Here is a 27,843-nt window from a genome sequence, read left to right on the forward strand (position 1 = left end):
ACACCAACTTCCTCTTGCACAAGGCTCCTTTTCTGGTCCACAAGAAATACTGTACACATTTTGCACCAGTGATTTGGGTGGGGACACAGATGGTTCTCTCCAGTGGGGCATGTTTTCACCAGGTTTACGAGCCCCCTTTCTCCCCAGTGTGAGGGCAGAAGCTTTGCACGTCCCCCCCCCCCAATCGTTCTCCATGACCCACGGGCAGAGAGCACCTCTTGGTGTTTCTGGGTATCTCAGGCTCTATGGAGTTGAGACCTGGCCTTAATTTTAAAACTCTTGAGTCATCACGTTTTATTTCCTATTAAGGATCCCAGGGTCCCTATGTCAGGGTCATAAAAGAAAACAAGCAGAAAGAATGCAGAGGGGACTAATGATTTCATTCCACAAAACCCATGGCTTATCCTGTGTGCCACACCCCGCTAGGTGGTCCAGGGCACAGCAGTAAGCAGGAAGTTGAGAGCCCGCTTCATGGGGCTTTGGGGCTGGTGGGCCGGAAATGATCAACGGACAGGGAGGATTTGCCCGCTTCTGGGCACATTGACACAACAGTCAAACCCTGTGTCCCTTTTGGGTTCTTGCACCCCCGCACCCCCCCCCCCCATCTGCTGCTTTTCTCTCAAAAGACAATATGAACAAGGATCCAATTCTTAGGCACAAGCAGGAACATCAGCCTTCAAAAAACCTCTGGTGCCTGACCTGTGGTGGTGCAGTGGATAAAGCGTCGACCTGGAAATGCTGAGGTCGCCGGTTCGAAACCCTGGGCTTGCCTGGTCAAGGCACATATGGGAGTTGAAGCTTCCAGCTCCTCCCCCCTGTCTCTCTTTCCTCTCTCTCCCCCTCTCTCTCCTCTCTAAAATGAATAAATAAAATAAAATAAAAAAATAAAACTTTTAAAAAAATAAAAAAAACCAAAAAAAAAAAAAAACCCTGGTAGCAAAATTTGCAATGTTCAGTTCAGCCATGGCAATGAGCAAATGAATGAATGAATAAATGAACGAACAAACGAGAGCTTGACCTCATGTACAAAGTGATTGTAAAACTTTATTGCCGCTTCTCACAGCAAAGCTGAGTTTGCAATGCCAGAACACATCTTGGGGTCGCTGGAGGGGACACAAGGGAAGGGAGCAGCCACTGTCTGGAGCCAGACACTGGGGAGCCAAAATGTCCCCAAGAACTCTTGCATTGCCACACTGCAGGAAACCGGAGCCTCTGGCCCGGAGCTTCCCAAGCGGGAGGACGGCTCAGGGCACCATGTGCCACCACTTGAAGGAGAAGGGCTGCCTGCGCACGTTGGTCCCGCAGTGGATCTCCCCGTGCTGCAGGTGGTAGCAGTAGAAGTCGTCGATGAAGGTGCAGTGGAGGCCCAGGGGCTCCAGCAGGGACCGCACCTTCTCCTCCAGGCAGCAGCGGCCGTGGATGACGGGCCCGAAGGGCTTGGGGATGCCCAGGTGCTTCCCCAGCACCAGCATGTTCACCTGCACAGGTGAGATCCCAGGTCAGGGGAGGCTGTGTGCAGCCTGCATCACCATCCCTGTGCCTCCTCCTCCTTCTGACCTTCGGGAATAACAGCTCCACTTCACAGATGAGGAAAACTGAGGCCCACATGGGTGAAGTGGACTACCTAAAACCACCAGCTAGTCTAGGACTTACAGTCAAGTCCTTCAGACTTCGGGGTCCAGGCTCCTCCCCCACCCACCATCACCTTCTGGCCAATTCTGTTACTCAGCTGAGCTTAGTTCAAATGCCACCCGCTTGTGAAGGTGCCCATGAATCCCCACGTTCCTCCTGTGTGTTCCCATAGCTCCAAGCACAGTGCCTGGCACATAGTAGGCACTTCATAAATATCTATTGAATGGATGAATGTGGTGACCTCTTTTGTAGCACTTTCTATCTGTTATAACTTATGCAAGTGACTGTGTCCTCCATTACATTGAGAGGTGACCTAATGAGATAGAAAGACCAGGAGTTTGGCTCTAGGCCAGTGTGGGTTTGAATCCCAGCTCTATCACTCAGCAGCTGTGTGATCTGAAGCAAGTCTCTCCCCGCCGCTGAACCTCATCCACAAAACAGCCCTACACGGTTCCATTGCTGTGACAATAAGGACACATATGCAGAGCACTGTGCTGGCACATAGTAGGGGCAGAGTCACTCTCCAGGGCTCAAGAGTCATTGAAGGGGACTCTCTGTCACCACTCAGACAGCGCATACTGAGTGCCCTGCCCTCTTACTTTCTCTGCCTATTCCACACTCACGCCCCCACCTCCCACTGTGGGCTCCTAGGAGAGTCCAGGTTTGTGCTGAGCCTTCCTCCAGGGGCCTCAGGCAGGGAAGGCACACAGTCAGCCCTCAGCATAGCTGATGACTGCTTTTCAGATGCCTCAGCCCCCAGCCGTGGCATCCGTTCTCTCTCTTGGCTGGGCTAAACAGGAGAAGAAACAAATGCTGGGGGCCAAGGAACCCTTTATTCTAAATGAAATCTCTTGCAGAACTTTAGCACATAAACCAGAACAAAGCTAAACCACTGGGTGTGAGGCTCTGCCTTGGAACCCCGAAGCCCTGGGGAACCCAGCTGGAAGACCACTGTGCGCCTTCCTGAACGTAACCCCAGCTCCAGCAGGAGAGGGTGGCTGAGGGCCCCCGCAGAACTGGGACGTTGCTGCCTGGCCCTGGGGTGTTCTTTGAAGAGACAGAGGAACAGGGCAGAGGAACAGGGAAAGACACAGTCAGTGATGTCAGATGGTGCTGGGGTCAGAGCTCAAAGTTCTCGACAAAGGTGGGACCCCCCCCCCCTGGAAGTCTACCCAATGGACAGGTGAGTGCCAACCCAAGCACTGCCAATCTTGCCTCCTCAGAGAGGCCTTTCCGGACCGCCCGGTCTGAAAAGGTGCCGCAACTATATGGTGAGAGTGTTTTGTCTGGTGCTTTTGTCTGCCGCTCCTACCTCACCCCCGGCAGGAAAGCCCACCCTGGCAGTGCATCCTAGTGGTTAGAGCATGGGCTCTGCAGCTGGACCCCTGGCTCTGAATCACACTTCTTGCCAGCTGTGTGTTCTTGTACCTGAGACCTGCCCTCTCTGTGCCTCATCTGTCAAGTGGGAGTGACGATAGTCTCTCGCTTTCAGGGTGCCTGTGAGATGCCCATGGGGCTCTGTAAGCCAGAGGGGACCATGAGAACCCCAAGGGGATGAGGAGACAACCAAGGCCCAAGGACCCACACCCAGAGCCCAGCTGGCCGCTTGCACTCAAGGATGCTGGCCAAGGTGGGCTGTCTCTGAAGGCCACTTCCTCACCATGTTTGGGAAAAGGGCTTCGGCCTTGAAGACCCCTGGGCTGTCGGGCTGGAGCTTGAAGAGCTGGGGGATGTCCACGATGTCCCGCTCCGTCAGGCCCAGCTCCCGCTTCAGCACCTCCCGGTTCCAGTCGATGCAGCTCTGGGGGGAGGGGCGGGGCGGGGCGGTGGGCGGGGCCAGCACAGGCAGTGTGGTCGGCCAGGGGAGGACCAGGGACAGGGTCAGGAGGGAGTGACGATCTCCTCCTTGTCTGCCCCCTTGCCCCACTCTCTCCTTGTCTTTCCTGTCACTAGGTCACTCACGCTTGGCCTCTCTCCTGCCTCTGTCTCTGTCCCTGTCTCTGAGTGGTTCACCTGTTTTTCCTGACTCTTTTCCATGTGTCACCTTGTGTGTTCCTGTGGTGGTGACTGAGCTGTCCCCTCGTCCTCACACCCACACATTTCCCCAAATCCCAGGCTGTGCACCGCTGAGCCAGCACGACGCCCCGGAAAGCTCTGCCTTGTGGGACGGGGACAAGGGCAGGGGTGGGGGTATCAGCTCTAATCTCAGGGAAGGGGGCTGTGGGTTGGGGGGCTTCAGCTCTGCCCAGGCTGTGGCATCGTCCTGGGCACCCAGGCCGGTACCTCCACATATGAGTTATGTTCTTTCAATTTCTTGTTTGACAGAATGTCCTTTATTTTCTGCTGTTTTTTTCCTGTCATAAAGAAAAACAAACAAAAAAGTGCAGATGAATTCAGAAGTCCACTTCCCTCATCCTAGTCAGCAGTGGGGACTCAATTTTCCCATCTATAAAATGGAGGAGCAATAATTTCTAACACACAGGTTTCTTGTGAGCTTCTGGGAGGCAAATGCCTTTAATAAAATATTTTATCAAGGTAAGTTCTCATTCAAACGGTCACTCTCACTCTTGAAAGTCTCTTATCACCAAAGGGATCTTGTTTACTGAAGAGCAAACAGAGGTCAGACCACTGCCCAATGCCACACGACATATTACAGATACTAGGTGAAAACTGTCAGCCACTGAGACTCCCCAGCCTCGAACCCTGGCCTGTATCTGTGGATTTCACTGAAAAAAAAAAGAAATTTTATACTGTTCTCTGGCCAGACTAAACTTTTCTTCAGTTTCTCGAAAACATCATGCTTCCTTCTGCCTCTGTGAGCCTTTGCATTCACTGTTCCCTCTGTCTGGAATATCTTTCTCCTTCTCATCCCACCACCTCAATCCCTTGGCCAACTGCTGCTCATCCCTCATGCCCTTGCTTGGTCTTTGCTTCCTCCAGGAAGCCTTCCTTGAGCTCTTCCCAGATATCCCACAATGCCCACTCGTAGTTGTTTTCTTTTTTTTTATATATATATATATATATTTTAATTAAATTTAATGCAGTGACATTGATAAATCAGGGTACATATGTTGAGAGAAAATATCTCTAGATTTTTTTGACATTTGATTGTGCTGTATACCCCTCCCCCAAAGTTAAATTGTCTTCTGTCATCTTCTATCTGGTTTTTTCGTAGTTGTTTTCTTGACTCACTTCCCCTGGACTGTGAACCCTGAGGGCCCTGTTCATGCAGCAACCCCAGCACTTAGCACAGTGCTTGACACATAGTAGGTACTCAGAAGATAGCCAATGCCTGAATGATTCCATCTGGCAATAGGAGACCACATGAAGGCCGAGGAGGGTATCCAAACGGAAGAATAAGGCATGGCCACTTACCCTTGATCCCGTCGAACAGCAGAGCCTCCCCGTGGCCCGCCTTCAGCTGCTCCTGGAACAGTTGGTAGCAGGACCTGGGGCTGGCCAGGAGCAGCCGGAAGCCCTGGAGGCGGAAACACTGGGGTCAGAGGCCAGCTTTGCCCATGGGGCTCCCAAGAAGGAGGGCTATGCAGAGGGTGCAGGGAGTATGGGCTTGGAGCTAGGTTGGCTGCCCCCTCCCTGCCCCCTCCTGGGAAATAGAGTCAGACATGTCAGGTCAGGCCTCCCAGGCAGAATACAGAGCCGGACTTGGGAACCCAGGAAGGAGGAACCCAGACTGCACCTTCTTGTGTACTACAGGAACGAAGCTCAGGAATTCGTCCACGTGGCCCACTGACAGCCAGTCGGAGTAGAGTTTCACAGGAGCCTGCACCCGCTGGGCAGCAAGGAAGTCCTGCAGGGCCTGGTGCATCTCCAGGCTCTTGTCGCTGCCCACACAGGAGAGAAGGGTGTTATGGGAGGAGGATGCGGGGAGGGGTCAGCAGGGAGGTCTCTGTGGGACTGGAGGCCTGGCAAAGGAGTCAGGAAAGGAATTCAGGAGCCTGGGCTGCCTTTAATTATATCCCTTACATGGAAGGAATTTAGGAATTTTTATCCCAGTTTTATTGGGGAAACTGAGACATGGAATCAGTGAGATAAATAGGACCAGAGCTTAGCCTCAGAAGGCACTGCCTGATGATTCAGCCTAGATGCTGGTGTGAATAAACATGGGGTTTGGAGCAGATCCCACCTGAGTTGGCGATCTCTTGTTAGCTGTGTGGCCTTGGGGATGTCCCCTCACCGTTCGGAGTTTCAGTTTTCTCTTTGCTCTTGCCTCCAAGGTCCTTTATGATATAGCCCTTTACTCTTCTTTTTGCTCAATCTGTTTTAGCCACCCTGGCCTTCTTGAATATGAAAAGTGCATCTCTGCCTCAGGGCCTCTGCACATGCTCCTTTGCCAGGAACCCTCTACCCCAGACCTTTATGCAGCCATGTCCTCCTTGTCATAAGGATCCAGTTCAATAGCCTCCTCTTCAGAGAGGCCCTCCCTGGTCACCCTAACAATGCCAGCTCCTCTACTGCTCCTTCCCTTTTTGTTCTCATCACTATTTGAAATGATCTTATTTGTTTACTTTTCTGTTTCTCCCCCACTACAATAGGGGCGGGAACTTGTCTGTCCTGGTCATGGCTACATTCCTTCCCACCTCCTAGCATAGTGCCTGGCACATAGTAGGTGCTCAGAAATATTCACTGGCTGAAAGAGTGTAAATGGCAGTGATGGAAGTTGAACTTGGGTCTATGGGGATCCTAAGCCTGAATTCCTTGCCTTATACTTTGATTCCTCTCACATGCCCTAAAGTTTGTTGAGCCCTCTTGGGTTGGGAGCAAGGAGGAAAGGTTTACACTCTGGCCTCTGCTTTTCCATGGCGTCCCCGGGTCCTGGCCACCCCTGGCTGCCCCCTCCTCCTTACCTGGGGTAGCTGCTGTCCCCGATGAGAATCCTGCCCAGTGGGTATTTCTTCTTCCCCACTGTGACTGGGGGGCTCACTTCCAGGTTCCCAAAAGAGTCGAGGCTGGTCACAACTTCGGGGGGGAGGCTTCGAGTCACGTAGCCAAAATCTGGACCCTGAGAATGGAGAAGCACGTGCCAAGAGTTAAGAGAACTTAGTCCCCAGTGGAAGAGAGGATGGGATCCTAGGTTAAAAGTTAACTTGGTCACAGGACAGAATATAGTAACCGCCAGCAGCTGGTCTATTGCAGGTCCCATGACTGTGGACTGTTGAAGGAACACTGAGTCAGGTGGGCAACAAAAGGCGTGAGCGTTTGGTGAGTCCCTCACGCCGGCCGGCTGCTTCGTAAACCTAGCTACGAGCCAGGGCATACTAATGAGGCCAGGGAATGTCACTGTCACCTTCATTTTGCAGAGAAGAGATTTCTCTTCTTCAGATCCCACAGCCAGCTAGTGGAAGAACCAGGATTTGAGCTGTCTCTATGGCAAGCTTTCTCGGTCCTCACCCTGACCTGGGGCTGAAACGAGCTTCCATGAACGGCTGTGATACCTCCGCATAGATTTTCATGAAAAGACTGGGTGGGCGAGGCAGCTCTTGCCCCCTATACAGTCATCCCTCGCCATATCGCGGCTCACTTTTTGTGGTGTCACTGTATTGAGGATTTTTAAATTGTATATATCTAATTTTGTATCGTGAATTTTTAGCTATATCGTGGAATTTTGCATTATATAGGCATTTTTATATATTTATTATTTTAATTATTTTTGCAGTAAAATAAGCATTTTCTAGTCTAAAAATTGAGAAAATATAAAAGAACATTAATTAAAACATTAAAAAATATTAAATCAAAATAAAATATGTAGTGTAAGCAGATGAATAGACAAAGACTCGCACATATGAAAAATGCATAGGACGTGTTGATAAGAGTGAGGGAGCCTGACCAGGCGGTGGACAGAGCGTTGGACTGGGATGCAGAGGAGTCAGGTTCGAGACCCCGAGGTCACCAGCTTGAGCGCAGGTTCATCTGGTTTGAGCAAAGCTCACCAGCTTGGACCCAAGGTCGCTGGCTCGAGCAAGGGGTTACTCGGTCAGCTGTAGCCCCCTGGTCAAGGCACGTATGAGAAATCAATCAATGAACAACTGAAATGCCACAACAACAACAAAAAAAACATGATGATTGATGCTTCTCATCTCTCTCCGTTCCTGTCTGTCCATCCCTATCTATCCCTCTCTCTGACTCTGTCTCTATAAAAAAAAAAAAAAAAGAGTGAGGGTAAGGTTAACAACAGTGTGGGAAAGGTTTATGAAAATGTGAGAAGGGTTTATAAAGCCTTAAAATATATATAAATAATAAAATAAATATAAGGTAGCTACTTTGTGGATTTTCGCCTATCACAGGGGGTTTTGGAACCTAACCCCCCCACGGACCACTGTATTTGTTTCCCACTGCAGCCATATTAAATCTCGTAGCTTAGGCCCTGGCCTGGTAGCTCAATTGGTTAGCATGTCATCCTGATAGGCTAAGGTTGTGGGTTCGATCCCTGGTCAGGGCACATACAAAAAACAATCAATGAACGCATAAATAGATGGAACAACAAATCAATCTCTCTCTTTCTCTTTTCTCCTTCTCTCTCTAAAAAAATATGTGTGTGTGTGTGTGTGTGTTTTAAAATCTAGTGGCTTAACACAATTTACATTTATCCCTTCACAGTTCTGGAGATCACAAGTCTGAAAGTTTCCCAGAGCTAAAATCAAGGTGTGGCCAGGCTGGTTCCTTCGGGAGATTCTGAGGGTAGAATCCATTTCCTGGCCTTCCTCAGCTTCTTGTAGCCACCATGGCTGGTGGCCTCTTCCTCCATCTCCAACCTATTCCCATCATCACGTGGCTCCTCCCACCCTGACCCATCTTTCTCCTTACAAGGAGCGATATGATTACATAGGGTCCACCCAGATAATCCAAGGTAATCTCCCCATCTCCAGATCCTAATTTAATCACACCTGCAATGTCTCTTCAGCATCCGGCCTTGGGGACTGGGATGTGGAGGTGTTTGAGGGGCTATCATCCTGCACTGGCTCTAGCTTTTCTAGACAACCGATGATCTGTACCCTGTGGCTTCATGGGGTCCACGGACACCCTGCAAAAAGATTCCAAACTGCAAGCTTGGGTGCATTTTTCTGGGAAGATAAATCTTCTCAAGGATGTCTGTGATTCCACAAATTTAAAAACCATCCTTCCCAAGTCTTGTCCTCCCTTTCTCTCTGAAACCCATGCCAACCTGACTTCTAACCTGTGTCATCAAAACTGCTCTCATTGAGGCCTTCATGGTCACACAGCTAAACCCAGCAGGTGAGGCCCAGGCCTTCTCTTCCTGCCGTCCAGCAGTGTCTGCGCCAGCTGGTCACACCCACGTGCTCCACACACTTTTTTTTTTTTTTTTAGAGAGGAGAGAGAGACAGAGAGAGAGAAGGGGGAGGAGCTGGAAGCATCAACTCCCATATGTGCTTTGACCAGGCAAGCCCAGGGTTTCAAACTGGCGACCTCAGCATTTCCAGGTCGAAGCCTTATCCACTGTGCCACCACAGGTCAGGCCTCCACACACTTTTTACTCTTGGCCTTCGGGACCCAGTGCGCTCTTGGGACCTACCTCCGCATTGTTTCTCACTCTCCTGTGCTGGGTTGGTGGGGGGAGGGAGAAGGGATAAGGGGTTAGGGGGGTGCAGGGCCAGCCCTTGTCTCCTTTTGTTCTCTGGTTTCACTCCCTCCTTTGGTGACCTCGCCCAGTCTCATGAAGTGCTGCCCAGTGTGCTGACAACCCACGATGATCTCTCCAGCCTGCACTTCTCCCCCACACTCCACACGTGGGTCCATGGTTGTCTGACTTCCCATGCAGATGTTCGCTAAATATCTCACACTTGCCCCAAACAGAACTGCTTGCTGATCCCTGTTCCCATCCCATCTCCTGTTCCCCACCACTCTCCCCCCCTGGGGGATGGTGCCTGCCTCTCCCAAAAGTCAGAGTCTGAGATCGCCTGTGCCCCCCCCCCGCCCCCACACACACAGCACTCAGGATGGCCTCAGGAAGAGGGCACTGAAGCAGAGACCTGAAGGTGGAGAAACAAGCAGCCAGACATGTGAACCAGGAAAAGCATTGCAAGCAAAGGGAACAGCATCGCAAGGGCCACTTGAGGTGAGTATAAGTTGAGCATGTTTGAAGAACAGGAAGGAGGCCAGGTGAGGGGCAGGGAAAGTGAGCCTTGGCGAGGTTGGGGAAGGAAGGGGAGGGGTGCTGCCTGTTGATGAGTTTCCATTCTATTCCGATGCTTTTCCCAAGTGATTCGAGTTGGAACAGTGCAGGTGCGCTTGGCTAAGAGGCCATTGTCTAGGTTTAGGTGTCTGTCTATCCATCCACAGGACTCTGGAGGTTTGGCTCATGGAGTCAGAGAATCTGGCCTTTGTCACACTTAGAATATCGAAGCAGGAGAGGAGCCCACTGAACAGAGTCGAACTGAAACCAGGAGAAGGGCCAAAGTCTCAGGGGCATCTGGCTAATGTTTCCTGTTGCTCCTCAAACAGGACGAACCTGATTCTGTAGCAGAGAGACACCGTGAACTGGACAGAATCTCTGCCCCTGCACCACTCAGCACAGGAGAGAAGCGAGGCTTGGACAGGCTGCTGAGTTAAAGTTAGGTTTCCTTTCAGAGCCTCCAGTGTGGGCGGAGCCACTTCCCCTTCCCTTGGGGTGCAGAGTGCTCTTTGGAAAGTGTAGGGAAAACAGCTGTGTTAGGCTCGCTTGCTTGTTTTCCAGCTGCAAGCACTTTGCATGATTAGTGTGTGAGTAGGTGGCAGGAAGCCACGTGTGTGAAAACCTTAAATAAGGCCACCAGTATGTTCCCTGGGTGTGGATTGCTTGCCCGCCGCTGAGAGAAGCAGGGTTGTCCCCTGCCTGTTTGTTTGCCGGCTGTTGTGAGAACCCAGCAAACGGGGATGCCTCAATGCCTTTCGGCTCTGTGGTTCTTCTGTGCTCTGCCCGAGTCCAGTGTGAACCTGCTTGGCCCTGGCCACCAGCATTGCACCTGGCACAGGGGGCAGGATTCAGTTTAGACTGGTATGGAACTGGCATCACAGAGAGCCATTTATTGTAGCAACCCTTGCACCCCATTCTTTCCTCCATTTTCCCTGGGTGCTTGGAGTCAAGGGGCTATGGAGGCTCAGAGTGCAGGCCTGGCCCTTCCTGGAACAGCACAGAGGCAGGGTGGTGAAGAGTGTGCTCACAGAGGCCCCGGCCGGGTGGATCAGTGGATAGAGCATCGACTCAGCACATCAGAGGTTGTGGGTCTGACCCCCGGTCAGGGCATGTAGGAGAAGCAATCAATGAGTATACAACTAAATGGAACAACTAAGTGAAACAAGTTGATGCTTCTCTCTTCTCTCTCCTACTCTCTCCCTCTCCCCTTTCCACTCTCTCTCAAATCAATGGAAAAATTAAAAAAGAAAAAGAGTGTGCTCACGGAGGCAGACTGGCCTGGTTTGAATTCCAACTTTTCCCTTCTCTTTCTGTGTGACCTTCGAAAGCTGCTTTACCTCTCTGAGCCACCATTTCTTCATCTATCAAATGGGCCCAGTGAGAGCATCTGCATTAGAGGTTGTGGGACGAAGTAAATGAGTCAGCGCATGCTCAGTAGTAATTCTCAGCTGAGTATGCACAAACCTGCCAAGCTAGTCGAGCGTGATTTAACAACATGTCAACCCACCCCCATCCCAGCACATGTAAAGTCTTTGGCTGATAAAGTCACACCTAGGAAATGAACACTCCAATCTTAAAACCACCCCCTCATCCCAGATAGAGCCCCCTGAAGGCCGGACCACACCCAAAAGACAGAGGCTCCAGTTGGATGCTGGGAAGGTTCTGGTCTTGGTTCCCCCTCAACGCCCCCTCACAGCAAGAGCATCTTCCGTGGAGCAAGCCTGCTCACGCCTGAACTACGTCCTCAGCAGGATTATCTTTTTTTGTTGTTGTTGTTTTCTTTTTCTTGGTTTGTTACAGGGAGAGATAGAGAGTCAGAGAGAAGGATGGATAGGGACAGAGAGACAGGAACAGAGAGAGGTGAGAAGCATCAATCATCAGTTTTTCCTTGCGACACCTTAGTTGTTCATTGATTGATTTCTCATATGTGCCTTGACCGCGGGTCTTCAGCAGACCGAGTAACACCTTGCTCGAGCCAGCGACCTTGGGTCCAAGCTGGTGAGCTTTTTTTTTTTTTTTTCCTCAAGCCAGATAAGCCCGCACTCAAGCTGGTGACCTCGGGGTCTCGAACCTTGATCTTTCTGCATCCCAGTCCGACACTCTAGCCACTGTGCCACCACCTGGTCAGGCTCAGCAGGCTTATCTTGAGGATAAGGTGAGCTCACAGCTGGAAAGGGCTTTGGAAAAGGAAGAACCAGCCCTCCCCACAGTTATAACACAAAATGACATGGCCCACGTGCGTGATTGCTGAGTGAACAGGAACAAAACACGGCCCACGAGTGTGATCGCTGTGTGAGCAGGACCCGCACCTGTGGGAGCCGGGATGCTCAGCATGGCGGGAGCGGGTGGAGGGAGACAGGCGATGAAGAAGGAGGCCTCAAGGCAAGGGGGTTTCAGACGCTGGTGTCCCCGCCAGCACCTACCAGCAGGCATTTGAGTGGGAACTCCTTCAGGTTTCTGTTCCTCGGAGAGTCAAAGACGACCGGCAGCGTCTTGTGTGGGGCTTGGATGTAGCCGATCTCTATTTCATCCTGGGCAAAGCGAGTGGGAGGGAGGCTGGTGTGCCGGCCGCCTGGGTCCTGGCAACCAGTGTGGGGATGGGGGGATGGACCACCTACACTGTCTGCCCCTTGTGGTCAAGGACAAGTTCATGCGGGATGCTGGGTCCCAGAGGAGGGACTCTGAGGGAGCCCAGCTTGTCCTGTGTTTGCACAAACGAGCTGTGAGATCCTGGAGGGCAGTCCGAGCAAAGGGACAGTGGTGTGTTTAAGGGGGGAGCAGGGTGAAAGGCTTGGCAGGGTCGAGTCTCCAGGCAAAGCAAGGGCATAGCAAGAAAGTCCGGTTTCGCTGGTACCACCTGATGCCAGGCGCTGGGGTGCTGAGATGAGTGAGGCCCAGTCTCTGCCCTCAGGGCACTCATGGCATGGAGGGGGAGCCTGGCATGGCTACAGAATGGGGATACAGGGTCACCTGTGTGACGGCAGGCTGGCGCCGGGGGTGGGCGCGGGCAGCCAGATTGGGGGGGGGCCTTGGAGGCAGGCTGCAGAGGGAGAGACAGGAGCCATGGACAGTGCTGGAGCAGGGGAGGGCCCGGGCTGGTCGCCCAGCCCAGAAGGCCGGCTGGGAGGAAGGGCCTCTGAATTCTAAATCTTTTTTGGAGGTCATCTGAGAGTTTTTAAACAAGAAGGTGGCTTTCATTCTGGTGACTGGGTGGGCGTACTGCAGCCTGCAGTAAATATCAATTGAATCACTTGCCCTTATGCAAGGATAGTCAGAGGCTCCCAACTCCCTGTCTATCAGAGGAAGGGTGGCCAGCAAGGTGCTGGGCTGAGCCCCCTGGGGCTAGGGTTCCCCAGGGGCCCTTGACCTAAGGGGCACTCATCCTAGGCATTCCCGTCTGCTCCCCCACAGCGCCACGAACCTGCATCCACCGATCCTGCATGTTCTCCTCCATGGGGCAGATGGTCAGCTTGCACTTGGCCTTTCTGGTCAGAGTAGTCAATGAATTCACAAAGTCCTCATTTTCAAATATCCTAGAAAGAGCAGGCAAGAAGGTCCTTAGTGTTCTGAATTCAGTGGCTAGTGTCCTTGGCCCAGATCTGAAGGGGCAAGCCAGACCCCTGCCAGGCCCCTGCCAGGTCCCTAGGGTCCCTAGCCTGGCCGGAAGTGGAGAGGCACGCAGTGGGTGCCCATGTGGCCTGAAGGGAGACGCCTGGCTTGTCCTATCTCTCTGCTCTGAGCAAACATCTCGTTAAACCTTTGTGACAGTCCATGAAAGGAACTAGTGGATACTGTTTCACCGAGGAGAAGACAGAGCCGGGAGGCCAATGTTCAAGGTCACGCCTCCAGGGACAGCACTGGGATTTGAACCCAGGCCTCTCTGGCTTACAGCCTGTGTCTGACCACCAAGTTCCACTCTGACCCCTTCTGCCCCTGAAGCAGACAGAAGAGGAGGAGGGAGGGACCCCCTGACACCCCAGCATACTTAATAGGGGCTCTTAGCCTGCAGACTGGACACTGAGGCTTCCCAGAGCAGCTTGTCAATTCAGATGGCCCATCCTCAGATGCAGGACCCAACAAGTCAGAGGTCGGCCAGGAATGTGCATTTTAAACAAGTCCCCGGGAAGTTTCTGGTTCAGAAGGTCCAAGGCCACAGTCTGAGAAAATCGTGGACTGGGGGTTCTCATCTTGCAGGTCTAGCAAACTCTATGGGCCCCAGGGGCTAAAAGCAGCCCTCAGCCTGCATCAGGGCAACAGGGCCGCAGCAGAAATACCCACAGTAATCTCCCCGGCCTCTGAGTGGTTCCAAAGAAGCCACAAGCCCTCAGCGCGTGGCACTAGGGATTATAACTGTTCCCCATTCACACGACAAGCACACAGTGGGCCTGCGGCCAGAACCCCGGGCTCCTGGCGCCTACCCCCAGCACGCAAGGCCCCTCACCTGCACACATACACCTCCTTCGCGGGCTGAGTGTTGGGGGTCATGATCCAGGGGGCCACACGGAAGACCACACTATCTTGGAACACCAGGTTCTTGGGGAACTCCTGCAGGGAGGGACTCTCACTGAAACCGGGGCCCAACACCTACCACCCCTCCCCTGATGCGCTCTGCACCCATCCCCAGGGGGACACTGCCTGGAAGCCCAGGTCCCCATCTGCTGCCCCCTTGGCCTACCGGGTTGGACGTGTCCAGCAGGGAGATGGTGAGGGAAATGAGGCCAGGGAAGTTGGCGTCTGGGAAAGCGAGGCCCTCCACGTAGAAGTCTGTGCTGTGCTGGCCTCCGGGGAGCTGCAGGGTGTACGAGGGCTTCTCGGGCCCCAGGATCTCTTGGTACGTGGGGCACTGTTTGCCTCCTAGGAGAGAGCAGGGGAGGCTCAGGTCGGCGTCCTGACCTCTGAAGACCCTGTCTTCTCCTAGGCCTGCATGTCACCCCTGGCATCCCCTTAAGAGAAAGAGACTAAAGCCTCAACTAGGACATAACTCCCCTACCCCGACCCAGCCTGGGGGTCCAGGATTGGAGTGACAGAAGTGTCTGAGTCACTTCCAACTTTATAGGAAGACTAATATTTAGTATGATCCATTCATCATTAGTAATTAATTAATTCATTCCTGAGCGCCTGCTCTCAGCTGACACCTGGGGAGACCAAGAAGGCAATCACAGCCCTAGTCTCCAGGGAATGCAGTCTCCTGGGTGAGTAGGTAGGAGCAACGACAGTCAAAATCACAGGTGGTAGTAAGTGTTGTGATGGAGAGAAGCCCAGAGGACCAGGGAAGGCTTCCAGGAAGAGGTGATGCCTTGGAAGATGTTGGTCAAATCACTTTGGTCTAGATCAGCTCACACCTCTGCACAAAACTCGCAGATAGCTTCTCCTACCTCCTTCAAGAGAGAAGTCATCCCATGCCCACCTAATCTGGCCTGGCCCCTCTTTCTTTTCTTCTCCACCCTCATCTACAGCCTTAACCTTTGCACGGTGTGCTCCAGACACACTGGTGACCCTGCATTCCTCCAGCCCACAAACACTCTCCTGCCTCAGGACCTTTGCACTTGCAGTTTCCTCTGCCTGGAATGTCCTTTTCCAGGATTTCCATGTGGCTGTTCCCATACCTCCTTCTGTTCAAATGACACCTTAGGGGGAACACCTTTCCTGATTACTCTCTGCCCCCACCCCCTGACTCCACCCTTCACCCACGTTCTCTTCCCTGTTCCAGTCCTCTCTGTCGCATTTAACGCCATCTGATGTACTAAGTGTTTTACTTAATGATTATACACACCATCTCTCTCAACCCTCTGAGATGAAAGCGACACAAGGGCAGGGACTTTATTATGGTCTTTGCACTGTGCCTCGTGCCTAGAACCCAGCCTGGCACTTACTTAATAGCCGGTGCTCATGAGCTGCTGAGAACTTACCGATGGCTTTGATTGGCAGGATGTTGGAGACCAAATGATAACCTAACACATGCAGTCAACTTGGATTCAAAAATCTCCTTAATCAAGAGTCATGTGTGTGTGTGTGTAAGAGAGAGAGAGAGAGACAGAGATAGAGAGAGACAGAGAGACACACAAAGAATGGCTATGGATTACAACAGTCCTTGGGAGGGAAGTTATTCCCTTCTCAGAGCTCACCGGCTCCAGACGTCATCTTGTTAGTCTGTTTGCATTTTGTCTGTGGGCCCTAAGGAGGTAGTGGGCACAGACGTTGTCCATCTTGCTTACTACTCTATCCTCGATTCCTAGAACCTGGCACACAGTAGATGCTCAGAAATTATTTGCCAAAAGGGGTGTGAAGGGGCTGTAAGGAAACATCGAAATGACGGCCAAGGACAACTCACGACGGGCTTGAAACACTCGGACTTTGTCCATCTCAGACTTGGCCACGTGGAGCACCAGCTGATGCTTGGTGAAGAAGTCTCGGGGGGTCTTTGTGCTCAGGGTCACCAGGGACATGTCCTGCGGGTCTGGAACAAGAAGGTGTGGCCTGGGACACAGGCTCCTGAGACCCCGCCCTCCCCACCACCAGACCACCCTTTACCATGTCAGCTGGTTTTATTTCCTTTATGCCCTTTCCAGTATTTAAATGATGTTTTTCATTTTGGAATCAAAATTAATCAAGTTTACGGTCCTCTCCCACTGGGATGAGCTTAGGATGTCAACTCTGCAGAGCTGGGACCTTATTTATCTCATTCTCTGCTCTGTCCCCAGCTCCTGGAACCCAGAAAACCTGTGTGCTAGAACAATGACTAGCACACAGCAGGTGCCTGGTGCTATTTGTGAAATGAGTAAGTGGAAAGGTTTCTCCCCTGGGCCTGAGTGGGAAGTGAAGTTTGTGAACCAACTAGAATAACGGGTGACAAAGGTGTGGGTAGAGCCAAGCTGGACGATAGCCAGAGGCTGGACAATAGTCACAGGGCTGAGGCACTGCGGTCGGCAGCGTTTGAACCCTGGCTGTGGGTGGGCTTAGGGGAGTTATTTCAGCTCTCGGGGCCTCTGTTTCCTCATCAGTAAACAGGGCTGAGAGTAGTGCCCACGCAGAGGGAAGAGTGAGGTCATCTGTACAAAGTGCTTATTACAGCACTGGGCATCCTGGGAGTGGCCACAAAGGGTACTGGCCATGTGACTATTAATTACTGTCTGCCAGGCACTGTGCAGAGGCTGTCTGCCCCCTGGCACCTGGCCAGGCCAAATGCATGCATCTCTTTCTACAATAGCCTACCAATTCCCTGGGAAGGTCACAACCAGTCCCCTAGCTGGCTGCCCTCACCCCCTTCACGCCCTTCTCGAAGGCAAGTGGAAGATGTGCCTTCCATCCTGGCCACACTTCAGGGGTGCGCCAGCAGGAACCCTGCCCCTACCACCATCCTTGTGCCCTTAAACCAGGCCTGGTACCGGGACCCCCAGGTCTAAATCCTGAGCCTACAACTTCCTAGCTGTGTGACCTTGAGGAAATGGCAGCTTGACTTCCCCATGCCTTGGTTTCCCCATCGAGAAGGCAGGGAGGAAGACAGGACATACTTCTTAGCCTTATGTCAAACAGTCAGATGAATGAATAACTCTGAAGCACCCGGCATACAGCAGGGCCTCTGAGCTGCTCGGACATGAACTTGGGGAAGTAGTTAGGCTTTCTTTTTGAATGATTTTGGACCCCAGGTTTGACCCAAGAGCGAGGTTTGGGTTGGGCAACAGGCCGGGGCATGGAAAGTGGGGCCCAGGGGAGACACTGGAACTTAGAGTTGGTCCTAATTCTTCTCCGGCTGCTGTGTGGTCTTGGGCAGGTCGCCTGCCCTCTCAGGACCCTTGTCTATTACTTCTCCTTCCTAGACAATGGACACGCTAACAAGGACATGCTTCCAATAACCCCGCTTTCTGAGGGCAGTGACAAGGTTCAGGACAAAGGGCTTTACAAAAAAGATGAAGCTCTACTCCCATCGTCCTTGGCGGTCTTTACCTTCTCTGCCTAGCACCTGGTCATCCACACAGTCCGTGGTGGAAGATTTGGAGTTGTCTTTGTCGCAGTTCACCAGCAGGATGGCGCCTTGCCCACGGGGGCCCCAGGTCCAGGTCCTCTGTGGCCACCCAGCAGAGATGAGACACACTTGAGAAAGCCCGTGCGTCCTGAGGAAGCACAACCACCTGGCCCCAGCGTCTCAGTAGCCTCACCCAATTCGTGTATCCTGCTCCCACATTAGGTCATTCTTTAGTCTCTCAAAATAGATTTCTGCTTGCCCCAAAAGCCATCAGCAAATTCACCAAAAATGCAATTCATCCACTTAAAAAAAAAAAAAAAAGGATCCCACAACAGTAACATTGTTTTTTTAACAGCTTTTAAAAACTATCGGACTGGCAAACCAAACTGAGCTACATATTAGTGCCAAGATTCTAATCTAAACAGTTACTCTTATGGGAACTCTTAATTACTCACTCACCAAAGGACGGGTACTGTTCTTAGCAGCCCGTTCCTATCTATCCAAAGATTAAAGCAAATGAAGGGGCCCCTCCCTAATAGTGGTGACGTCTTTTGTTGGTAGGGGCGTGTTCACCCTTGAGGAATGGCCGTGTTTGGGGTGAGAGGTAAGATCTATTCCATTTCCAGAGCTGTGATTCTTCCCCGACTTTGGACTGACCCAACAAAGGATCTTACTCCTTTGTCAAGTCATATCCTCCTAAAGGCTATGCAGCATAAAATTGTGCAGGAGGCTTTTGAGGGTTCAGGGACACCCCGAGGTTCATCCATGGACTTATAGTCACCACCACCTCTTTCTGTAACATATACTCCTTGTACCAACCTGGCTCTTTCCTTCCCTTGCCCTATGCCACTTCTCCCTTTGTCTATTATTCACCTCATGTGAACAGCATCTTGGGAATCTCTCCTACCAGTCATCAAAACCTGGGGTAGGGGACTTTTGTGCCAGGGTAGAGACCCGCTTGCAAACTTTTTCTGTTGTGCATTAACTGAGTGATAGTCATTTCCAGTTTGTAGGGCAACACAGTCTCTAAGCTCACAACTAGCGAAAACCTAGTTTTGTAAAAGAGATGGGAAATAGGTAAACCAAAATGGTAAGGGTGATTTTAAATGTGTCTTCCAATTCCAGTTAACATGTCAGACAAACCGCCATTCACCCTATCACCACCAGGGGGCGTTAGAGAAAAATTCCACGGAGTTACAGGGAGCCTTTCGGGTGTCAGTCAAGGTTAAGCACACCTAACGTACCTGGTTCTTCCTGGCTTTGGTCGGCTTCCCTTTGCCAGTGCGGGTGATGTCTGCACTCAAGGAGATTTCTGAAATTCCACCAAGTAAGAGGAGAGGGTTGGTAAGAGTACAGGGTGGGGGCGTTGAGCCTGGCCCCGATGAACAATCCTTTCCCCAGGAAACTGTACCAATGCCTCTCTCCCCTTCAGAGGAGACGCAGGTTCAAAGACACCTGTATGTCCCCCAAGAAGAAGTCCAACTACAATTCAGACCACAGAGGTGGGGCTTCTGACCACACTTATTCTCCTTGGGGGGGGCACACCACAGCTCTGATGCCAACCAAACCAGCATATCTGGCCACCCTCAGGGGTTTCAGAAAGAATTCCCGGCCTCTCCAATGGAATGTTTTGGTGTGACACCCCTTCAAGGGTACCTTGCCAGGCTCTCAAAGGCCTCTAGCCCCAACCCAGCCCCCAGTGACCTTGGGGTGGGCAGTGGTTACCTCAACCCCACCTGGCTCTTTCTTAGGTGTATTGTGACTGCTCTGGGGGGCAGACCATGGCCCCAAGCACACCCCACTCTGTCCAAGTGGCATTTCTAAATTCTTCCTCCCTTATTAGAATACATGAAAACACACACTGTCATTCCAATCACATAGAATCGTGGTATAGTGACCTTGCAAGCTCACAGTGTGGGATTGAGCCAGGTGACCTTTTAAACATGTCCATAGCCACGTGTTCGAGTGGGGCTAGGGCAGCATCATGCTCAGTGGCTAGGCCTTCCCTAACCAGCTGAGTGACCTGGGGCAAGTCTGTTCACCTCTTGTGCCCCCGGTTTTCTCATCTGTAAAATGGGATAATAGTACCAATTTCATTGGCTTGTTGTAAGGTTTAAATGTAAGATCTTATTAGCACAGTGCCTGGGATAGAGTTAGTGTTTTAGTATCACCACCATTATTATTGTTGAAAAATGTATTCATGAAATAAATGTATATTAAGGGGTGAAATTCATTAATGAAATGACACCCATAGCTTTCACATGCAGTTCATAGATTCAGTGCATTTTCAAATAATAATAATGCCATTGTATTATTGTTCAAGATGAGGTCAAGTTAAAAAATATACTTTAAAGCAGACTATTAAGGAAATATGAGTCTAGGTCAATCATTGATATGGCACAAATGGTGAAGATGGGACTTGGGGAACACTGGTCTATATTATTGCACAAGATAGAGTCTCATCTACCTTTTTTTTTTTCTTATAAGTAGTTGAAGGGTCTAAAGATATAGCGACCCATATGCTGAAAACTCATGTACCACTTGCTAAGTTGAGAAACAAAATATTAAGATGAAATTGGCCCTGGCCGGTTGGCTCAGTGGTAGAGTGTCGGCCTGGTGTGTGGGGGACCCGGGTTCGATTTCCAGCCAGGGCACACAGGAGAAGCGCCCATTTGCTTCTCCACACCCCCCCTCCTTCCTCTCTGTCTCTCTCTTCCCCTCCCACAGCCAAGGCTCCATTGGAGCAAAGATGGCCTGGGCGCTGGGGATGGCTCCTTGGCCTCTGCCCCAGGCGCTAGAGTGGCTCTGGTTGCGGCAGAGCGATGCCCCAGAGGGGCAGAGCATTGTCCCCTGGTGGGCAGAGCGTTGCCCCTGGTGGGCGTGCCGGGTGGATCCCGGTCGGGCGCATGAGGGAGTCTGTCTGACTGTCTCTCCCCCTTTCCAGCTTCAGAAAAAAAAAGAAAAAGAAACAAAATATTAAGATGAAATTGAAGCTCCCTGAAATGCTTCTCTCCCCAGTTGTGTTTTTGTGGTTCACTGACCGGGGAGGGAACATTTATGAACTACCAGATGTGTGACTGGCTAGAAGTGGTCCTTTTTTCTCTGCTCGATCTAACGGGTGCTCCAGAGTGTGGTTTCTCCTGGGAAAGGCTGTGTGTAGAAGGGGCCAGAGGCTGTGCTCCAGGATCCTGGTCACTTACCCACCCCGGTGATGTAAAGCAGGGCTTGGACTTGGTTGGTCTTGGGTCCGTAGTATGAAATCTGAACCTATAAAACAGCAGCAAACCGCCAATGACTTCTCTTAGTCATTCAACAAACACTAACTGGCCCCCTACTATGGACCAGATCAGGGCAGATTGCTGAGGAGACAAGGAGAGGTAAGAAGTGAACTCAGCCTCTCAGGACTACCCCCAACTGGTGGGAATAGAGGGGCAGTAGAACACTCCGATGACTGTAATGCATAGACGAGGGTCCTATGGAAGCCCGGAAATGGGGGCTTACACTGCTTACATGACCACAGATGGTCATGGGCCCATCTCTCCATGGCAACCCCAGAGAGTCCTGTTGAGCCCATCTACAGCCAATGAGGGTGCAGTGGTAAATGGTGGTGCCCCAAAAGGTATGTCCACATCCTAATCTCTGGAGCCTGTAAGTGTGACCTTACTTGGAAAAAAAAAAAGATCTTTGCAGCTATATGAAAGATCTTGAGATGAGTTCATCCTGGATTATCGGGCAGGGCTTCAGTGCAATGACGGGGGTGGTGCAGGGAGATCTGACAGGCTGAGGAGGAAGCAGTGTGACCACTCTCGAGACTAAAGTGATGGCCCCTAGTTTAGGAATGCCAACAGCCACCAGACACTGGAAGAGGCAAAGAACTGACCCCACTGGAGGTCCCCCGGAGGGAGCGTGGCCCTGCTGACACCTTTGCTTTCAGAGTGCTGTCCTCCAGAACTTGTTTTAAGGCAATTGTTTGCGCTGTTATGGTAGCCACCAGAAGCGAATACCCCAGCATGGACTGCAGCTGCCAGGGCTGCCTGGCTGGGGACTTCGGAGCACTCACCAGCATCTGTCATTGTTTACCGGTATGGTATCCAGTGCTCTTAGCCATAGGATGGAAGCTCCATAAAGGCTGCAGCCTCCCCTGTCTTATTTATTCCTGTATCTTCGGTGCCTGGCAGTGCTTGGCACGTACCAGGTGATTATGAAACATTTGCCAAATAAACGAATTTTATCAAAAATCCTGGCCTCAATATCCCCCAGCACCCCTATATTGTCTACAAGGATGCTGTAGCTGGTACGAGACATTGTGAGCTTTATGAGAGAGATGGGCGGGGCTGTGGGTCAGTGCAGGGCAGCCTGTGGGTGGCTGACCTGCTGAGACCTGCTGGCCCCGTGCACACAGCCCACCCCACGGCTGCCACACTCACCTTCTGGTCGCCCATGCTGCTGCTGGCAGTCCTCATGCTCAGGTTCACCTCCAGCCCGGGGTCCAGGGGCCACTTGGAGGAGCCTGACGAATTCTTCTTGGCTGGAGGATCATGGGCCACATCCACCACCACCCCTGGGGAGGCATTGATGCCAAAGCACGTGCAGCCCTGGGGGGCAGAGCTGTGGGAGACACAGACGGGGAGGACAGAGCGACACAGTGAGGCCGGGCCGGGTCTACCACGGCTATCCCCAGCGCTCTTCCTTTTCCCCAAAAGTGTCAACACCAGATAGCAGCTGCTCTGACCCTGACCAGGGGGGTTGTCAGGAGATTATGAGAAGCAGAAAGAAGTTTCCTGACCTAGAGAGCTGTCATGGGAACTGGGACAACACATGGATATGTGCATAGAATAGTGTGCACTCCCAGAGATTTACTACACACACACACACACACACACACACACACACACACACACACACACGGTTGTGCCTGTACAAAGAATCACACAGACTTCTGTTTCTGGAATTATGGCAGACCATACTCTGAAGGGCCTTTCTCCTACAAAACAACTAGATCTGGTTCATATATACTTTTCAAAACATCGCTGACATTATGAAAAGTAAGGAAAATCTCCAAGAAATCCCTTCTCTGCATGTGCGTGCACAGACGTGCATGCATGCCCAGGCACATGCACACACACACATATACATACACACTGCAGTAGTTAAACTGAAGAACACTAAAGACAAAGAGAAGCTAGCTCTTAAAGGTATCTGGAAAGAAAAGTCAGACCACCCACGAAGGAAGAACAATCAGACTGAAAGCAAACTTCCCAATAGCAACAATGAAATCCAGCAGACGATTGAGCTCAGTAGAGGTCAAGACAACCCGGGCACCACCGTCAGGACAGGAGAATGTGCCAAGCCTGAAATGTCACCAAGGCAACAAAATGCCAAATTCCTGAACAGAGAAGGAGAATAATGTAGCTACTAGTTGTGAGCTCGTGTCTTGACTAGACTCCCAGTGACTTTTTCTGCTTAAGATAGGAAAAGATATCTTTATAGGTTCACCTTTTGCTGTTCATATCCACATGATAAGGCAAAAACTGGTGAGGCTCCTATCAATCTATGAGAACTTGTCACTTGTTTTTTCTTATTTCTAAAGAAGAAACTGATTTGGGTTTCCAGTGTTGTTTTGATTACCTACCACATCTCTGGAACCCACCACCCCGTCACTTGAGAGAACAGGATCTTAGGTGAGGCAGAATGAGAGAACTGGCGTGTACGTATGGAAGGGAGAGGGTGTGTGGTTTCCTGTCGCTGCTGTAAGAAAGTACCACAGACCTCATTGCTTAAAATAACATGATTTCTATCTCTCAATGAAACTAAAAAAAAAAAAATTAATGATACAAACGTGTTATCTTACAGTTTGGGAGATCGGAAGTTTAAAAATGGGTTTCACAGGGCCAAAATTCACAAGGCTGAAGTCAAGGTGTCGGTGGGGTTGTGTTCCCTTGTGGAGGCTGGAGAGACTCCATTCCTTGCCTTTCGCAGCTTCTAGAGTTCACCTGCATTCCTCGGCTCATGGCCCCTTCCAATAATTACATCACTGCAACCTCTGCTTCCATAATCTACCTGCTCTCACTATGCCCCTCCCACCTCCCTCTTACAAAGACTCTTGTGGTCACATTAGCCCCACCCAGATAATTTCCCCATCTCAAGATCCTTAATCCTATTTGCAAGTCCCCTTTTCCCTGTGAGGGGACATGTGTACCAGTTTCGGGGGCACTGTTATTCCTATTTTACAGAATTTGGCTAGACTCTGAGGGGACCATGAAATGATGCACAAAGCAGGGTAAATAAAGCATTACTGCTATTGCTGTTTTCTTATGAAGAACAGCCACAGAAGTGGTGGGATTATCCCGGCATGCACAGACCCAGTGGGCTGAGGGAGAGGAGTGTGCAGGTTTCTGACTCGAGGCACTAGAGGTGAGGACGCTAAAGACTTCGGGACAGGGAGTATTATCGCCTGGGCGCGCTCTGCCCCACGTGGCTTCCTCATCAGGACAGGGAGAAGGGTGCAGACAGATGGGCCTGCCACCGGCCGGGGCTTTTCAATCACTGTCTTCAGCCCTCACAGACACCCTCTCGGCCAGATGGGGAAACTGAGGCTCAGAGACATGAACAGACTTATCGGTGCTCCCCACTGTCACATCAAGTGGTCTCCAATTGAGAAGGAGACCCCGGGAGGAAGAGGAGAAACCCACCACTGGCAGCTTCAGGATGCTCACCGTCTTCTGTGGTTGGTGCCTCCTGCACCCCCCGCCTGTTCTGAGCCTCTCCCAAGCCCTGTGGAAGCGGCATGAGCTCCACCAACCAGGCAGCTGTGCCTGGTGAGGCCAAGCCTGCAGCGCTCAGAGGCAGTGTGCTGGGGAGGCAGGTGGGTTTAGGATCAGACAGCGCTGGGTTTAGATCCCCTGGCTTTGCCACCTTGAACTTGCCTCACCTGGGTAGATGTTTTCACCTCTTGAAGCCTCAGATTACTTGTCTCTTAAATATGACAGTGTTTACCTTGTAGGGCTCCTGCGAAGATTACAAATCACCACAAAGGGCCTGGCACATAGTATACCCGGGCTCAGGATACTTACTGCCCTGGCCCCAGCCATGAGCATCACAGAGCGCCCTCGACAGGTTTCCATATTCATCTCAGGTCAGTGGGATTTTGTTTGAATGTAATCAAGGTATTTCCTGTTCCCGGGAAAGTGCTTTCCAAACAGAGTGAAAATCACCGGTAGGGTTGTAGGGGCAGCTCTGGGCTTGGTGCCCACGCCGTGTGGTCTGTTTCTGCCTCCACACCTGCGTGTCCTTTACCCCTTGGGGCTCTGAGCCCAGGGGCAGAGGAACACGACTCGAGCAGAGCCGTGCAGGCATGCGTGTGCTGGGAGGGGGTCACGGGGCTGTGCTGCTGAGAGGGGGTGCCAACCAGCTGTGCTTTAGGAAGAGAAGTCAGGCCGCAGTGAGGGTGGTGGCTGTGCAGGACAGGTGACAAAGGTGCTGGCTGAGGACTGCTGGGAAGGACTGGTTCGAAGTAACGGGAACGACTGGTCCAAGGACCGAAGTGGAAGGAGGGGTCTGGGACTCAGGCTGCCTGGGTTTGAATCCTGGCTCCCTCCACCCGACTAGCTGTGTGGCTTCAGGTGGGTTACATAACCTCTCAGAGCCTCGGTTCACCTCCTGTAAAGAGGAATAATGGCACTGCCCACCTCAGAAGGCTGCTGAATGAGGTTTGTGTAGGAAGCATGATGTGTCAGCCATTGTTCTGTACAACCTTCAGGGTGAGGAATGCCAGGGTGCCGGGTCTCACTGAAGGAGGAGCCCTCAGCTGACAGCAGGCTCTCCCTTTGTCCTTTACTCCTCACCCCCTCAGCCTCCTGCCTCCCCTCCTCATCCCAGGAAGCCACCCAGACATCGACTGCTGTTCGCCCGCTGCCCAGGTTCAGGCAGCAAGCGACACATCCAAGGAAATGTCCCAGATGTTCCTGCAGGTGCCAATCTAGGACCACAGATGCCCAGCCTGGGATGGAGGAAGCCAGGGGCTGCCCGTACTATTACTAACAACAACAACAATGAGGCCAACCACGTGTACCTGCCAAGAGTGTTCCTAAACCATCTGATTCAACCAGATTCTGACACAGGGCTAGGTACTGCCTCAGTATTTGTTGAATGAATGGACGAATATGCCCAGCAACTGAACTAAGTACTGAATAAACGCTTCCATGGTTTTTCACATTTAATATCTTTAACCATCCTACGAAATGGGTATTATTCCCATTTCACAGAAAGGGAAACTGAGGCTCAGTTACCCAAGGCCTCCCAGCTGGCCAACAGCAGGGCCAGCTTTCCCACCTCAGCCTCTCCCATGTCAGAGCCTGTCTCATCGCACCCATGCTGTCACACACCCACGAAGGGAGGCTTGGCTGGGCGGGTGGGGGAAGCACACTGCACTATGAACCAGGTATGGGTCACAATGCTCAGGGTCTGGCCTTGCTTCCAGGGCACTTGCTGTGTGATCTCAGGCAAGTCACAGACCCTCTCTGAGCTTCCATTTGGACATGCTTCATTTGTGGTGAGGACTCAAGGAACTCCCACTGTGCATGGCAAAAAACAAAAACAAAAACAAAACCACTGCTCTGAGTCTGGGCGTGTCCCAGGGCTGCTCAAGTCTTCTCTTTTCAGCTCCTCCCCCGGCAGCGGCCACAGAGGCTGGAGCCTGCAGCCCGAGCCAACCACACACTCAGCAGAGCCTGTTCGTCCAGTGTCACTGGACCTGCTCCCCGCCCCCAGGATGTCCCCTGCTCACCCATAGACATCTAGCTGAGTCTCGGTACCCAGCACACATACAGCATAGGTGGGCTGCTCTGGGGCCACATGGATCACTGTCCCCTGGGCCATCGTCCAGCCAGCTCGTCCCTGCGGCTGCAGGAAGCCCCTGGGCTGGCTCCTTTATAGTGCCCAGCGGAGGTCATGAGTCAGCACCTGTGGTTTGTGGCTTAGTGGTTTCGTCCTTCCCCTCTCAGGTCCAAGGCTTGTCCCCTCAGCTCCTCCCCTGCCCTGCGTCTGACCTTTGACCCCATGGGTGTTGATGCCGGACTCAGTGGCAGGTTGGCTCTGTCAGTTTCCCAGGAAGGGCAGAGGACTCCGGAAGCCTGGGGGTGGGGTTGCAGGTCTGGGTCCTCACACCCATAGCCCCATCCCCGCCTAGGGCCATGAACGGCTGGATCCAGTCCACCTTGCCTAACTATGCCAAACAGGGCTAGCAGAGAGGGAAAGGCAAGACACACAGGGAGGTTTCAAGATTTCCGGCAAGAGGTCACAGCGTAGGCTCTACATGCAAAGACTAGCCTAGCTTGGGACAGCTCTCCTGAGGCTGGGCCACCAACGCGGGTGTTTCTGTGTGCTGAGCACCCTTCCCTGCACTTCAGGTGGAATAACTCATAAGGCAGCTGTGACCTAGGCACTGTCATTGTTCTCTCATTTCATTCTCATGGCAGCTCTCCAATGTCAGGACCACTGTTGTTCCCATTTTGTGGAAGAAAAAACGGGCTCGGACAGTATACCTAGCTAGGAAGCAGCAAAGCCAGGATTTGAACCAAAGGCTTCCTACTCCAGAGTATGAGACGTATCAACTGTCTATCCACGTGGCATGAGCTTTCCCAACTTTATAACATCTGCTTCTTACTACAATACAAGGCATATATATAGGACCTTATTACTAATCATTTCATAGAAGGGAAAATAGAGGCTCAGAGAAGAAAGGAGGTGACTTGCCCAAGGTGCCACAGCAAGTGTGGTGGCAGAGTAGGAAGCCAGAGTTCCCTGCACATTCCAGGGTGCCTGCCTCTTGCCGGGGCCTCTGGGTGTCAGATTAGACATTGCAGGTGGGTCACACCTGCCAAGGGATACTCACTCGGCTACAGAGCTGTGCTCACACCTGGCCATTGGTGCCAGGCTCTCCCTGCTGTGAGGTGAGAGGTGAGGCAGGTGGATGGACAAGGTCCCAGCAGAGAACACCCAAAGGAGGCACACATGGGGATCTGGAGGTTGTGGGATTAGGCAGGCCTGAGTTCCAATCCTGCTTCATACCAGCATCCCCCTGAGACCAGCATCCCCCTGA

The 27,843-nt window shown here is 51.9% G+C and overlaps 1 protein-coding gene across 1 annotated transcript; it reads right to left on the reverse strand.

The window, feature by feature from the left end:
* Positions 1-1,040: 1,040 nt before the first annotated feature.
* PADI4 (peptidyl arginine deiminase 4) lies at positions 1,041-26,637 on the reverse strand. Its single transcript, XM_066265164.1, has 16 exons — positions 26,530-26,637; positions 22,172-22,352; positions 20,945-21,011; positions 18,989-19,056; positions 17,726-17,843; positions 16,113-16,238; positions 14,457-14,635; positions 14,223-14,326; positions 13,203-13,314; positions 12,205-12,312; positions 6,498-6,652; positions 5,330-5,474; positions 5,008-5,110; positions 3,916-3,986; positions 3,293-3,433; positions 1,041-1,478 (listed from the first exon to the last, which is right to left on the reverse strand). The coding sequence occupies exons 1-16, from the start codon at positions 26,619-26,621 to the stop codon at positions 1,245-1,247; spliced, it is 2,004 nt and encodes a 667-aa protein (XP_066121261.1). The 5' UTR covers positions 26,622-26,637; the 3' UTR covers positions 1,041-1,244.
* Between the last annotated feature and the right edge of the window lie 1,206 nt (positions 26,638-27,843).

Source organism: Saccopteryx bilineata, chromosome 3 (genome assembly GCF_036850765.1).
Source record: "Saccopteryx bilineata isolate mSacBil1 chromosome 3, mSacBil1_pri_phased_curated, whole genome shotgun sequence".
Lineage (NCBI taxonomy): Eukaryota > Metazoa > Chordata > Mammalia > Chiroptera > Emballonuridae > Saccopteryx > Saccopteryx bilineata.

Coding starts and splice junctions, on each gene's coding strand:
- PADI4 (XM_066265164.1), bottom strand. CDS start 26,621: ATGGCCCAGGGGACAGTGATCCATGTGGCCCCAGAGCAGCCCACCTAT. Junction 16,239..17,725: donor CCAGGTGCTAGGCAGAGAAG/GTAAAGACCGCC, acceptor TTCTTGTTCCAG/ACCCGCAGGACATGTCCCTG. Junction 5,111..5,329: donor TTCCTGTAGTACACAAGAAG/GTGCAGTCTGGG, acceptor TTCCGCCTCCAG/GGCTTCCGGCTGCTCCTGGC.